General features: G+C 49.4%; 1 protein-coding gene across 4 annotated transcripts in view; it reads right to left on the bottom strand.

The window, feature by feature from the left end:
- RPTOR (regulatory associated protein of MTOR complex 1) overlaps positions 1 to 13,861 on the bottom strand; it is a 96,037-nt gene that overhangs the window by 42,371 nt on the left and 39,805 nt on the right. For all 4 annotated transcript variants that reach the window (XM_017730244.1, XM_017730251.1, XM_017730255.1 and 1 more), the window contains exons 8-11: positions 9,804 to 9,904; positions 8,751 to 8,895; positions 2,393 to 2,468; positions 47 to 148 (exon numbers count right to left, since the gene is read on the bottom strand). In XM_017730244.1, the coding sequence (XP_017585733.1) occupies positions 47 to 148; positions 2,393 to 2,468; positions 8,751 to 8,895; positions 9,804 to 9,904 (424 nt within the window). The remainder of the gene's footprint in view (positions 1 to 46; positions 149 to 2,392; positions 2,469 to 8,750; positions 8,896 to 9,803; positions 9,905 to 13,861) is intronic.

Here is a 13,861-nt window from a genome sequence, read left to right as displayed (position 1 = left end):
AGGGACACCCCTGGCACGGGCAGGGACCCCCACCCCCAGGACTCACCTGCAGGACGATGGGCAGCTGCTCCGGGGGGTTGCGGTTCTCCACGCCCATGGTCAGCCACACCTGGAAGGCCGTGAGCTGCTCGGCGAAGAAGGGGCTGTGCTGGAGGAGCAAAGTGGGAATGCAGGCATGGGTTAACCAACAAGGAGTGAAGCCAAGAGTTTTGACACCTACGGACTTCACTGTTTCCTAAAGCCGTGATTTGTAACTGATGCCTGTTTGCTTGGGGTTTTCTAAATGCAGAAAAACTTCCCAAAGACTGAGCAGACACATGTACCTTTAAATGTGCTAGGAAAAAAGGAGAAGGAAAGAGTAGAGAAACAGGAAAAGTGACCATGAAAGGTCTTAGGGAAGCTGCTCTGTCCCCAGGAGCAGCAGATGGAGCAGCACTGGATTTATCTGCTCTGCAGAGGCCATTCCGCTCCCGCGGCAGCACTCGGAGCTGCCTCTGCCCAGTCCAGAGACACAATCCAAGAGCAATGAAAATAAATTCCCCATGTCATCCATCACTCTGAGGACGTGGTACAAGCTCGAGGTGAGAATGCACTGACCAAAGCACACAGCGGCTTCCAGGCAGGAATCCCCAGAGAAACAGAAGTCAATGGGGAAGGAGGGAGGGAAGAGACAGAGGAGGGAGAGAAAACCAGCCCAAACCCATCCCTGTATGAGCACTGAGAGCCCCCAGGCCCTTCTCCACCAGGTTATTGGGTTTTCCAGGTCTGAGCAGGCAAGAACACCCTGGGAATATCCAGGAGTGCTTTGTGCTGTGCTGCTGACACACACCAGCCCTGAGAGGGCTGTCCAGGACTGCACCCAGGGCAGGCTGCACTGCCAGCCCCCAGCAGGTCCCTGTGCCTCACCCAGGTGTTCCCAGCCCTGACACCCAGCCCAGCCCTGCCAGGCAGGGAGGAACAGGCTGGCAGTGGCCACAGGGACTGTCCCCTTCTCCCCTTCCCTGCTCCCTGGCCAGCACCAGCCAACTTCCCACCAGGCTGGAATCTCGCCGCACTCTGGCTCCCAGCCCCAGCTGCACACTGACGGCTCAACCTGCCTCCATTCCAGCCAAAACACACAATAAACCACATTTGTCAGGCTTGAAAACCAGCTTGTAAATTGTTCCCAGCCTACCCTGAATCGATCTCCAGCTGAGAATGACCACTCGTCTTTGCTGACCTCCTGTCTGATCCCCAGTAAGTCTGTGCCTCTTCCCACCCCAAAACACTCAGAAATCTCCTGAATTTCAGCTCACTTGACAGAGAATGCCCAGCTGAGGGTTAACACTAATAAAAAGGCCTCCAATGATATTGTTAGAGACTGAAAGTAAAAATGAATGTAAGCCAGGAGAAGAAAAAACGTATTTTTCATGTTCTAAACCAGAGCACAGAGTGAGGAAGGCAAGGGGTGGGAGAATAAAGGCCTCAGGGCATCTTGATCAACCCCTAGCCTGGCAGGAGCCCACAGTTCTCCTCCTGCACTCAGGGCTTTGGAGACAACCTGCAATTACAGCCAGAAAACTTTTGAAGTTTGGTAACACAAATAAACTGCAAAAATGTCACTGAAAATTAGAGAGACATCAGGGTAGAACAGGGACCTGAGCTTATACAGTAATTATTATTTAAAGTTTTCACTTCATGAAATATCAAAGGAGTATCAAGAAAAATCTACTCTGAATAAAGGAATTTAAGGTAAATATATTAAAAATTTTACTTTTCTGCTCTCTGAGATTAAATAAAGCAGAGAAAACCCCCAGTGACTCCAATTAACGGCACTGAGCTTAAGAGAACTCTCTGGACATACCATCAAACTCTATTTTGTATTTGAAAATAACTCCAATAAGGAGATAATTTTCACACTTAGGCCTTTAATTTCAAAAATCGTGCTGCATGTTGGGACCTTTTGAGTAACAACACCTGGTCAGGTTTGAGCACTGTGGAATGTTCCGAGTCAGGTCTGAGGCACTGCTTTTACTGGCAGCAGTTTCCTGCTCACCCCCTCGTGTGGGCTGGATCATGCAGCAGGGAAGAGTTTGAACTTGATTTCTGTCTGTTCCTCTAAGGGAGAATCACAGAATTCCACACTGGTTTGGGTTGGAGGGACCTTAAAGCTCACCCAGTGCCACCCCTGCCATGGCAGGGACACCTCCCACTGTCCCAGGCTGCTCCAAGCCCCAGTGTCCAACTTCCAGGGATGGGGCAGCCACAGCTTCTCCAGACAACCTGTGCCAAACATTTACAATTCTTCAAAAACATAAACCCTTAAACTGTACCAGCAGAAGTGATGAGCTGAACTGAGGTGTCAGAGAATGGATGAAACCTGGCCCACGTTTGAGGACACTCCCCAACTTACCCTGAAGGCAGTTCCTTCCTCAATAATTGTGGGTAACTGGGAAAGGCAAATGTCAACAGCAAGGTCCCAGGCTTGCCTGCAGGGAGGGGAGAGAGGAAAGAGAAGGCATTAACAAGTTATCCATAAGGAATAGCAAGGGAAATTGAAATTCTGACCACACAAGAATGTGGACAGTGTTGTCTGACTGGCTTAGAAGTGCTTGATATTCCCTGTTTTCAGGGAGGAATGGGAAAAACACCTGAAGAAATTTTCTGCAGCACTGGAGAATGTCAACCCACATTTGGGCCTTTGAGGTAAGTTTTACTACACAGAAGGAAAATGGTTTAGAGATCAGAGACAACTGCTCTGATCACAAAAGGATTCTGAGGGTCACTCACTGCAGCAGCACACGGAGAAGATGCTGAGCTCGTCACGGTAATTTTAGGTAAGCAGCAGTAATACTGCTACAAAAATGCCCAAAGCAGCCCTGCGAGGTAAGATCTCAAAGGGTTTAAGTGTTATCAGAAAGAACAAACAAAAAATTTGAAAAGAGATTTGAGTAGATTAAAATAAAATCACTTTTTTATGCTTCTAACAACAGGCTGTTGGAAAGCAGTGGAGCCACACAGCCAGCGTTACTCAAACCATTCAAACCTCTGCCAACGTTACTCAAACCATTCAAACCTCTGCCAGCCTTCTCAACTCAAACCTACTCAACCTTCCAAGGGCTGTTGATTAATGTCAACTGGTGGAAGAGACTCTGCTCAAGTCAAATGCTTCAAATGCTTCTCCACCAACTCCAAACCAGCCCTGAAACGACTCTCCAGCCCTTCCAAACCACCCAGCATGCTGCTTCTGCTCTGTCTGCAGAAAACACAAATCCTCCCAGCCAATGGGACACCAACAAACAGGTTTGCCCAAAGTAAAACTTCTCCATTTCCAACCACTGGAACAGCTGCTCCCTCCTCAGAGCCTCAGGGTTACACCCAGGTTGCACACAGGGAACTCACTGGGCTGGCTGAACAGACAATGGCATTAAACACGTGTTACAATAATTACAAGATTCAAACCAAGCCACAAGTGAATGGGAAAGGACTAAACCCCGGAGGGTGGGGAGAGGAAGAGAAGGGAGAACACTGCCACAGTGCTGGTGACAGTGATGGCTGGGGGGAGGAGGAGCAATGACTGACAGCTCTAATATCCCACAGGGAACGGGAAAGGTGGGCACACGGTGGATGTGCTGCCTGGACTCCTATCACACAAACAAGAGATAAATTTGGGAGCAGCAGGGAACCAGGATGGGAGGTGCTGCATCCCACAAGTGATTTGTGAAAGCCAAGCCAGAGATCAGTGCACCCCCTTGGCAGAGACTGCTGTCTGCCAAGTGCTCTGCAAGGTTTGTTTTCACTGCATTTGGGACAAAAAGGGCTCAGCATTCCGTCTTCCCTCCTCACTGCTCTCTCCCAGGAACTCCAGGCCCTCCACCCTGACAGGGTGACACAGTGATGTATCCACGGGGTGACAACCCTGTGAAACACCCCAGTGCTTCAACTGAGTTATGCTATGAAAGAAGGTGTTAAAGAGGGGTTTTTTTAATACCACCTTGAGCTAATTGCTCTGTAGGCACAAAGTTAAAATCTCTCCTTAGCAGGAAGATTGGCTCAGTTAAAGTAAGTGATTTTGCTTATCCCAAAGCCAAGGCAGCACCACAACAGGAATGGTCTGTGGAGGGAACCCCAGCTCAGTCCAATACCCCTTCACTACACTAGGACTGTTTAAATGTTTAATAATTTAACATGAACTCATCAGCTGCCTCTTTGTTTCCCAGAGGTGCTGCAAAGTTTGGACTTCAAGCAAAGAACAGAAGGCAGAGTCCCAGCCCTGCTCAGGGATTGGTTTATTGCCCAAACCCACGAACTGCCAGGCAATGGAAACCCCCAGAAACACTGAGAGAGCAGAAACTCAGCACAGTTAGAGCCTGTGTCTGTCTGCACCCACGGGTACCCATTAGCTGGCAGCTCATGGAGGCTGATTTTCTTACGCTCAGATTTTCGGGGCTGACTCAATGTCTAATGCTTTTAACGCTCACGTCCCGTTGTTAATAATGCATTCTTGACGTCTTTCAGCGTTCTCTTCTCCCCTTGGAATGGTGGGCATTACCTGGCACCACACAGGTACCAGGGAACAGGAGTGTTCCTGCCTGGAGGGGCAGCTGAAGGGAGGCTGAGGCCACGTGCAGTCCTGGGGCTCGGGGCAGCTCCTCCTTCTGAACCTCATCTCTGGAGCCATTAAATATTTCTGAGCCCCTCAAGTCTGTTGGACAAGACACCCCACATTTGTTCTGCCAGTCCAGGGCCAGCCATGCCCTGGTGTGATTGAACCCCAGATCCCACCTGTGTCGCAGTGATCCCGTCACCTCCCTAAGCTGCTTTGGGCACAGCTGGGAAGCTGCTCAGACACAGCTATTTTTAAAAACCAGTTATTGCTATGAATATTTGGAACAAGTCTGAAATCCTTTTCTTCTCCCAGCACATCCCCCTGCTCCAGCCACAACTTAGAGCACAGGCTTTGCTATTTCCATCCTACATCAAAGTCTCCGTAGTCCGATAATGGGACTTGGACATGTTAAGACTAACACATAGACACAAAAAATATCTGGTTACAGTGTAATCTGAACTAATCTAATCCTTCAAACGTCAAACAGCCCCAAATACCTCTTCAAACAATCACTTTCTTCTTGCAGAGCCGCCGAGTGTTTCGGCACAGCTCCACGAGCCTCGTTTCCCTGAGGGATGGCTGAGCAGCCCCGATCCATCCTGCACCCTCCCGTGCTGCTCCACCTGGAATTGGGTTGCTGCATTATGGTTTTGTTTTCAGCCAGAATCTCCAGCTCGCTGTATTTGCAGTACATTATGACTCCTTTCAACCCGAATTTCATGGCCTGCAAACACACCACGGTGTTCCTATTAGGGATGGGCTGTAGCTCTTCCAAAGCATAATTAAGGTACTTGGGGTTTAATATATGACCTGTGTCAGGAAATATTTCCAAACACATTATTAGGTCTTTTCAAAGGCTGTGAATAAAAGCAGCTGGCAACAGCAGTAATGCATAAACCCTAATCCATCACAGCAGAGATCAAGGTGCTGACAGAGCTCTGTTCTCATGCACAATAGACAGAGCGACCCGAGCTGAACAGCACAGCCAGACAATCAATGGATATTAATATTAATGTTAATATTAATCCTGTACTAGAGTACTGCCTGCAGCAGTGAGAGGCACCACACAAACACAGGCAGCCTGTGCCCCACGGGAAGGGGCTGAGCAGGGAAAATTCAAGAAAGCCAATAAAAGTAGGAAAACCAGAAATAACATGTCAGATTCTGTCCAAGAGGGCACAGCCCCAGAGATCAGCTCTCCTGACTCCAAAGCACACTGCCCTTCTTGGGGAAGGGAAGGGACTGACAGCCCGTGGGTCAAATATTCCCTCCAAAAATGGGAATTCTCACTTTTCCTCAAGTTCCGGCTAGAAAGGATACTGTGATCTCCCAAATGAATTGGCCAGAACACCAACTTGAAAAGATAACACTTGAAAAAGCTGTTTTCAAGAGAGCTAAAGCCAAAGGCAGAGCAGCCTCAGCACCTGTTACACCTGTGCCACATCCCCAACTCAGGAGCCACCCCAGTGTGACCTGGGGAAAACTCCCCAGGCAGGGACAGGGGTAGGTGAAGGAGACAGAGCAGAGGGGGATTTTGTGCCCAAAGGGGCAGTGGGAACCATTCAGGAGGTAAAAATCAATGCTCAAATGACTGTTTGCAGTGTCACTCCCACCCCGTTCACCCCTTGTGATGGCAGCCAGACTTGCTCCCCAAAACACTGCCTGGGGATCAAAACTCTGGGAAAAGTCTGGATAAAACACCCACCAGAAAACTCTGCTGGATCAGCCCCCCCCCAGAGCCACAGGCCTTGGTTTCACGGGATCCCCACAAGCCCCTGGCTGGAATTTCATCCTTTCCAGCACCCTGTGGCCAACTCCCCTGCCCTCATCTCAACACTGAGCTCATCCAAACTGTAAAATGGGTCGGCAGGTTTCAGATCAGGGATCCATTAGAAAATTCCTGAGTGAAAAGGTGATAGACAAGTGATTATTTTTAGAAAATTTTTAAACGAGCCCTAAATTAGTTTCTAAATCCGTCCTTTCTAAAAGTTCCTAATAACGCACTGAGCCACCTCGGACAAAAGTGGAATTTTCCCCTTTGCTGGATTTGCTGCAAACTGCACGTTTTTTGGAGGGCACTGAATAAAGTGTGTCAATTCCCTGCTCCCTTGCTCTCTACTTCACCAGTGTTTGGGATTGACAAGGAAAAGAGCCCTTTGTGTGACTGTTCTCAAGGAAGCTCTTCTGGTAAATCCTAAAAAGCAGCACCAACGTGCTCTGCTCTGAGGGGCTTCACGAAGGTGTCTCCAGCACCATCCCGCAGCTTCCCAAAGGAATTTCCAGCACCATTCTGCTCCAGAACCACAATAGGAGCAAAGAAAATGTGTTTCTAGACCCCATTGCACTGAGAGTCTGAGAGAAATAAAAGTCTGAGAGAAATAAAAAATGGGATCCAGGAGCTCCCAGTTTCATTCCTGTGGTTCAACCCATGGATGGCAACACCAGCTCCAAGTCAAATCATATTCCCATAGGAAACCAGAAACACAGGCTTTTAATAGGCTGGCAATAAGAATGAATTACATCCCTATAAGGAACAGAAAATATAGATTTTTAATATGCTGACAAAAAGCAAGCTATAAATAACTCCAGAAATTTACTGGTTTAATTTTGAAACTCCTGCAACACTGTGTCCTACCCTCCTGCACTTGCAAACTGCAGCTGATGGCTGGAGCTCTGCCACATCCAGCAGCAGCTCAGAGTCACCACAGGTGCTCGGGTGGCTTTTCCTGCTCTGCCCTTCCAAGTGTCCCAGCCCCTCAGGTGACAGCAACAGCACAGCTCATCCCATTCACAAATGACTGAAGCGCTTTTCCTCAGAAGCTGCTGACCCAAAGCACTCAGGGACATTGTTTGCAGCATTCAGATTGTTCAGCTGCCCAACTGCTGCCAAGCCCAGCCAAAGGCCCCCCAATTTCCTCCAGGATTTTCAACAATTAAAGCAGCTTTGTGGTACCAGCAAATGTCTTCTCAGTGTCTGCCTGCACCTGCAAAGGCTCCTGGGGCTCCCTGCTGCCAGCCTGGCTCCAGCCCCTACAGAAACCACACCATGGAATCATGGAATGCTTGGGTTGGAAGGGACCTTAAAGCTCATCTCATCCCACCCCCTGCCACGGGCAGGGACACCTCCCACTGTCCCAGGCTGCTTTGAGAATCTGAGCTCCTCAGTGCTGCTGTCAGTGCTACATTCATTCATCATCACCCTCTACATTTGCCTTCCTCCACATTTTTATGGAAGAAACCTACTAAAAGGCTTCTGGAAATGCAGGCAGGTTGAGCCCCCTCAGCTGCCTTTACCTGTCACTCCCTCAGCCTGCAGCAAGGCTCAGTTCTGTCCCCCAGGAGCCCCCTCAGTGCCACTGCACCACTCTGCACTTGGCCCAGTTTGGTGCTGCTCTATTAATCACAATGAGTAAGAAAATAAAAGCCAGCATTTTTGTTATTACTGTTATTATTATTATTATTTTTACTATAATTGTTCATGGGACATTGGTTCGATAGGCAGAACTACATTTAAGAGCTTTTTGATAACTGTGCCACCTCCATTTCCATTAATCATCTTAAAAGCAACAGTAAAAGTAGAGGAACTCTACAGCAGGTTTTTTTTTCTACTTCAGCAGCACAAGTTAAGGACCTTTCCCTCAGGCCTCGGCTCTTCCCACCCTGCACAATCCCAGGGGAGCAGCTTCACTTTGGGAAAATAAAGGCAGCAGATGACCCATCTCTTTGGTATTTGGAGTGAAAGATGGCAGGGCTGGACTGAAGCTTCTGCACCACAGAATTACAGGATAATTATGAATGCCCAGAGCAGAAGCAGCTTTGGAGATGGGTATTAGGCTGCCACAAGCTGTTCCACTCCTGATCCACTGACTGAACCAGGGAAGCGCTGCAGAGATTTAAGTGGAATCATGGAATGCTTTGGGTTGGAAGGCACCCTGAAGTGTCACCCCTGCCACGGGCAGGGACACCTCCCACTATCCCAAAGTGCTCCAAGCCCCAATGTCCAGCCTGGCCTTGGACACTTCCAGGGATCCAGGGGCAGCCACAGCTGCTGTGGGCACCCTGTGCCAGGGCCTGCCCACCCTCCCAGGGGGAATTCCTTCCCAATATCCCAAGTAACCCCGAGCAGTGCCAGCCCTGGAGGCTCCCAGAGCCCAGCACTCACCACATGGCGTGCATGTACGTGGGGGGCAGCCGGGGGCTGCTCACGGGGGTGCAGTTGTAGGACCTCATGATCCTCTCTGCCAGGAGGAAGTTACGGAACAAACTGGCCACGAGCAGGTCCTGCCGGAAGAGCTTCTGGAAAAGATCTGCCAAGAGATTGCAGGAGTCACTACATGCACGTTTCAGCACCTCAGGTAATATGCAAAAAGGGTTTAAGATGTAAAACCATGCTAACACTTCGTTCCAGTAGCAAGGAATCTCCAGCAGTTCTGCAGGGACATGATGACAACCACGAAAGGGAAGTTCTGCCTTCAGAGCTCCCTCAAAGCACCACAGCTACTCTATTCTACGTTAGCACAATTAAACACTTTCTACCTTGGGTTCTTCTTTGCCTTTTCTGGATCAAATCCCCCTTTTGGTGTTTCATTTCAGCTCAGCCTGACTACGTTTTTGGAAAATTACTGAGGGAGAACAGGACCTCTGTGTACTGTTTAATCAAGAACTATCCATCTGTTAAGTGGCAGTTTGGTGTGCTTATGAGAAGCCAAAATGAATCCTAAACGATAGCAAATGTGCTCTCTTCTACAGGGCAGAGAAGAATTGATGCTGTGTGAGCATTAGGAAGAGCAGGGTTGGAGAACTGTTTACAAATTTGGCTGCTTGTGCTCCAGAAGTAGCAATTCAGAGCAGAACAGGGGTAGAGAAATGAGGGATGAAGTTACTCATGGGAAACAAAACTGCCTTACCAGCAAAGAGGAAAGAAAAAGCCTTTATTCATGTTACTAACCAAGGCTGGAAGAAAACAGATTGCTCTGTGCAAATATAGTAAGAAAGAGAATTATTCAAGCTACGACAATTGTGTTAGCACAGAAAAACCCTTTCTGGGTTCTAATGATCAGGTCTCTGCAACACTCTGGGAAAAAGAACAAATAAAAAACAAACTAGCTTTCAGATCCATCCTGATCTGTTCTTCCAGTTGCAGGGTTTAATTTTCTCCTCATTTCAGTGTCTCATTGATCTGACTCCTCATGCCCCTCCCCTGCCCCAGCCTCACCTCTGGGCAGGACGTTCCAGGCGATGGTGTCTGTGATGGCTGTGAAGATCCAGTTCAGCTCTCCCAGGGGAGTTCTCCTGTCATTCAGCCTCCCAGGAATCCTACAAGTGGGGGAAATAAAACCCTTAATAAACCCCCCGTTGTTCTGGGATACACACATGCACAGCTCTGAGTCTTTGGAGCGAGATCTGGAGAGAAAGGGACTCTTTGCTGTAACATTTCCATGTCACGTGGAGACTCTTCAAGGGGTAAATACAGGAACAACAGCCAACACACTCCAGAGAAACACCAGTTTAGCTGGGAGAGTCCTGGGCATTCAGGGATGGTTATGGACAGGGAACTGGGCATGGATCCACACCACAAGGAGCAGTGGGCAGAGGGGATTGGGCCTCGTATGCTGAGACTGGAACTAGAATGTTCTGCCAAGTATTCCCACTTTGGCATTCATTTAAACAGCATAAAACCAGGAGATACAGAACATGAAGGATGCAGAAAAAGCTTTGAAAACTGAATCAGTGCAACAGAACAAGAGATTTAAGGTCATTCTATTCACCCCAGCAAGGAACAACGTTTACATTGGGATAAACACCTAGAAGAGAGAAATCTTGGTGACAACAAATACTTCTCACAAATGGAGGAAGAAAGAAAGAAGAGCACTTCACCACTAGAAGAAAGAGAAGTGATTCAACCCTCATCTCTCCGAGGGTCGAGGCACAGCCAGCTCAGAGGAGCAGGAGCTGCGTGACTCCTCTGAGGAGCAGCCTGAGGACATTCTGCAGTCTGAGACATGCACAGGGTCAGAGAGGACAAACCAATGGTCCCCTCTGGGGTTCACATTTGTTACTCTCAGTACCAACACCCCTGAGCCAACAGCCTGGCTGAAGCACGTTCAGTGAAGGAGGAACAGCATTGTTCCACCAGGCTCTCCAGAGCCCAGCGTCTTGTTTTTGTACACTGAAAAAAGTCCTTCAAATTGTTTTCGTCCTGAAGCTGAACAAACTTCTCACATGAGAACAAACCAGAGGACCATTAGGCGACCTGATTCCAGTGATGGAAGAGCCCAGGTGACAGCCTGAGACCCAGGATCAACACACCCCATCCCTCAAGGAAGACAAGGGCTGTGAGCAGCTCTTCACTCTCCTCAGCTCCTGCCTCCATCCTGTTCAGCTTCTCTAAACACACTTTTGAATGTTTATTTGTTCCTCATAAAAACAAAGAGAAGGAAAAAAGAAGGAGAAAACCCACCCAACAAACCGAGGCCTGGGCTGCCTTGTTAATAATCAGACATACAACATAAAATATACAGCCTGGCACCCCTGAGCACTGCTCTTCTCCTCATGAGAAAGTATCAGCAATAGCATGAGGAAGTTTCAGAAACATGCACCAACCTGAGACATCCTATGGATTTAATCCTAATTTAACCCAATTTCCTTTCTGTGACAAGTTTTTAAATATTAGAAGTATCAGGACCAACACAGGAAGCCTTTCTATGGCCACTCACTCTTTGACACATGCAGCAGCACCATTCCTGTGCAGGTTCAGAGGCAGCACATTCTCCTGTATAAATACAGTTCTAAACCAGCTAGAAATTAACATCTTATAAAAAATTCCTGTCTGTCTTGGTATCAGAGGAAAAATACACATCTCTGAAGCAGTGTTTGCTAATGGATCCCCCGGAGCGCGCGCAGGGAACACGAGGCCACAGAGGCTCTGGTGAGGATTCCCCGTCAATATTTGCATTGCAGAACACCCTCTGCAGCAGAGCACAGCTCCCAAGCCAGAGGGGGCTTACTTGGGAACCAAAGGGATCCTTGCTGAGCTTCCCCAGTAAGCCAGACACTCGGCTCACACCACGTGCTGGCAACTTTCACAGCAGTTTTTAGTCAGCAGGAGGAGTTTCTTCATGGAAAGGGTGGTCAGGCACTGGAAGGGGCGGCCTGGGCAGGTTTGGAGTGCCCATCCCTGGAGGTGTCCAAGGAAGGCCTGGATGTGGCACTCAGTGCTCTGGGCTGGTGGCAAGGTGGGGATGGGGCACAGCTTGGACTCGATCTTGGAGGTCTCTTCCAACCTGAGTGGTTCTGTGTGAAACCTCCTGACCCGGCAAGAGCTGGGCAGACAGGACCCACACAGCTCCTGTGCCCAGAGACGTGTGCCCACCACCAAACCCGGGGCTGATCCAGGTGTGCCGTGCCCGGGCTGTGAAACCTTGGCCAAGTCTGAGGACGACAAAGGGCTGGAGGAGCTGCAGCGGCAGCGCCGGAGCGAGGACGTGAGCGCAGCGTTGCCATGAAAACCATCCCTGGGAGCAGGATCCCCGCTCTGCATTCACAACAGGCTGTGCCTGCACTGCCTGAGACCCCGTGACAGAGGTGACAGAGGAGCCACTCCAGCACAGCAAACCTGAGTGAGCACAGAAGGGAACTCCTCATGATCCCATCCTGCAGGGCCCGGCGCTGCCTCAGCTCCAGCAGCGCTGCGGGAGGTTCCAGGGCGCTGGGGCACAGCAGCCCCGTGACACCGGGGCCAGGAGCACCCACTGAGACACAGAAATCACCTCTGACATCTTCCACTGAGTTTTCTAGAAGAAAATCAAGGGGCTGGAAGCTGCCTAACCCAGGTGCAAAGGCAAAACATGAATTATCGTCTTCCACTATAAATAATAAATATTAAATCTTAAAAAGGCTGCAGTATTTCTGAGTTTGGACTAGCACAGGCTTGATTAAGTATCTGCAAAGACACCTCCAGGATGTGGCCCCAGCGCTGCTGCAGGGAGGTCCTGCACAGCACAAGTGTCACTCTGCCTCCCACCACCATCAGTCACTTGTCCAAGAGGCACCAGGGTCGGCCCTGTCTGATCCTGCTGCAAACACCAGCTCTGTTCCTGTAACCCAATGCCTTTCTCCACTAGTTAAGAACCTTGGTGGGCTCTGCCAAGCTGCAATTGCAGCAGCTCTGGCTGCACCAGGCAGGTTGGGTACTTCAGCAGCAATGTTGCACCTTGTTGCAAAGGGAACCTCAACAAGCATTTGGCCTTGTCTGCTTACAGAGCAACAATAATTTTATTTAACCCCAAACCCAGTCAGATCATCACCACGTGGGGACACCTTTTGTCCTCCTGACTTTTGCAAACCAATCATCACTTCCAGTGACTTTGACACAACAAAATCCTCTGAGACCGTGTGCTTGACTTCAAAAAGTCAGCCAAGAGCTGCTGTTTGTGTTAAATTTTGAGGTGCAAGTGCCAAAGGGACACTTACTCAGCCCCACTCACCCCAACCTGCAGCTCCTGGTCCCCCCAGGCCAGTGCCAGTGATGTCCCCTGAGCCCCTTGGCCACAACAGGCAGCAGGACAGCCTGGCAGAGGAAATCACTGGAAGGGACTGGAGTAGATGGTATTTGATACTGGGATCACCTGGGGAAATGAATTATGCTCCCAATCAGCTGCTCACCTGCGCTCCAACCTTCCATCCTGAAAGAGAGGGCACCAAAGGATTTGTTACAGATTAATTCCTACAGTTTCTCCAGTTCCATCACTTTTGCTGTCTGATCTCTTGGGATTTTCTTTTTCTTCCTCCATCTTTAAACTGGCTCCGACTGAACCATCACCCATCAACACCCAACAGACATGAAAACATTAGCAATTTCCAACCCCTGACATTTGATAATGCTTCAAGTGGAAACAAACATTAATTTCAGTCTCACATTTGTTATTTCTGGTGACTTTTATGGATGTGGTGCTGGTGCACGACAGCCTGGAGCAGGCTCTGCTCCAGATCAGCCCCACCAGGACCTTCCCCACGTCGTGGCATTCAGAGGGGTCCTTTGTCACCAGCCCCGACAGCGAGGGGCCAGAGGGAGCAGGCTCCTCCCCAGGGGCAGTGACACTGAGCTGGGGGCCCAGACACAGCCATTTCCTCAGACTGTCACAGGATCTCTTCCAAGAGGCCCCACCAGAAGCAGGAACAGCTCTCGAGGCTTTTTTTTGTTTTCCCCTTCTTGTGGGATTTTTGTTTAGAATTCCCTCCTTCTGCACAATGGGCCCAAGTTAAAGGTCCCAG

Source organism: Corvus brachyrhynchos, unplaced genomic scaffold, assembly GCF_000691975.1.
Source record: "Corvus brachyrhynchos isolate BGI_N302 unplaced genomic scaffold, ASM69197v1 scaffold340, whole genome shotgun sequence".
NCBI lineage: Eukaryota > Metazoa > Chordata > Aves > Passeriformes > Corvidae > Corvus > Corvus brachyrhynchos.
Note: the sequence above shows the minus strand (reverse complement) of the source record. Positions and strands in the feature narration are given on the sequence as shown.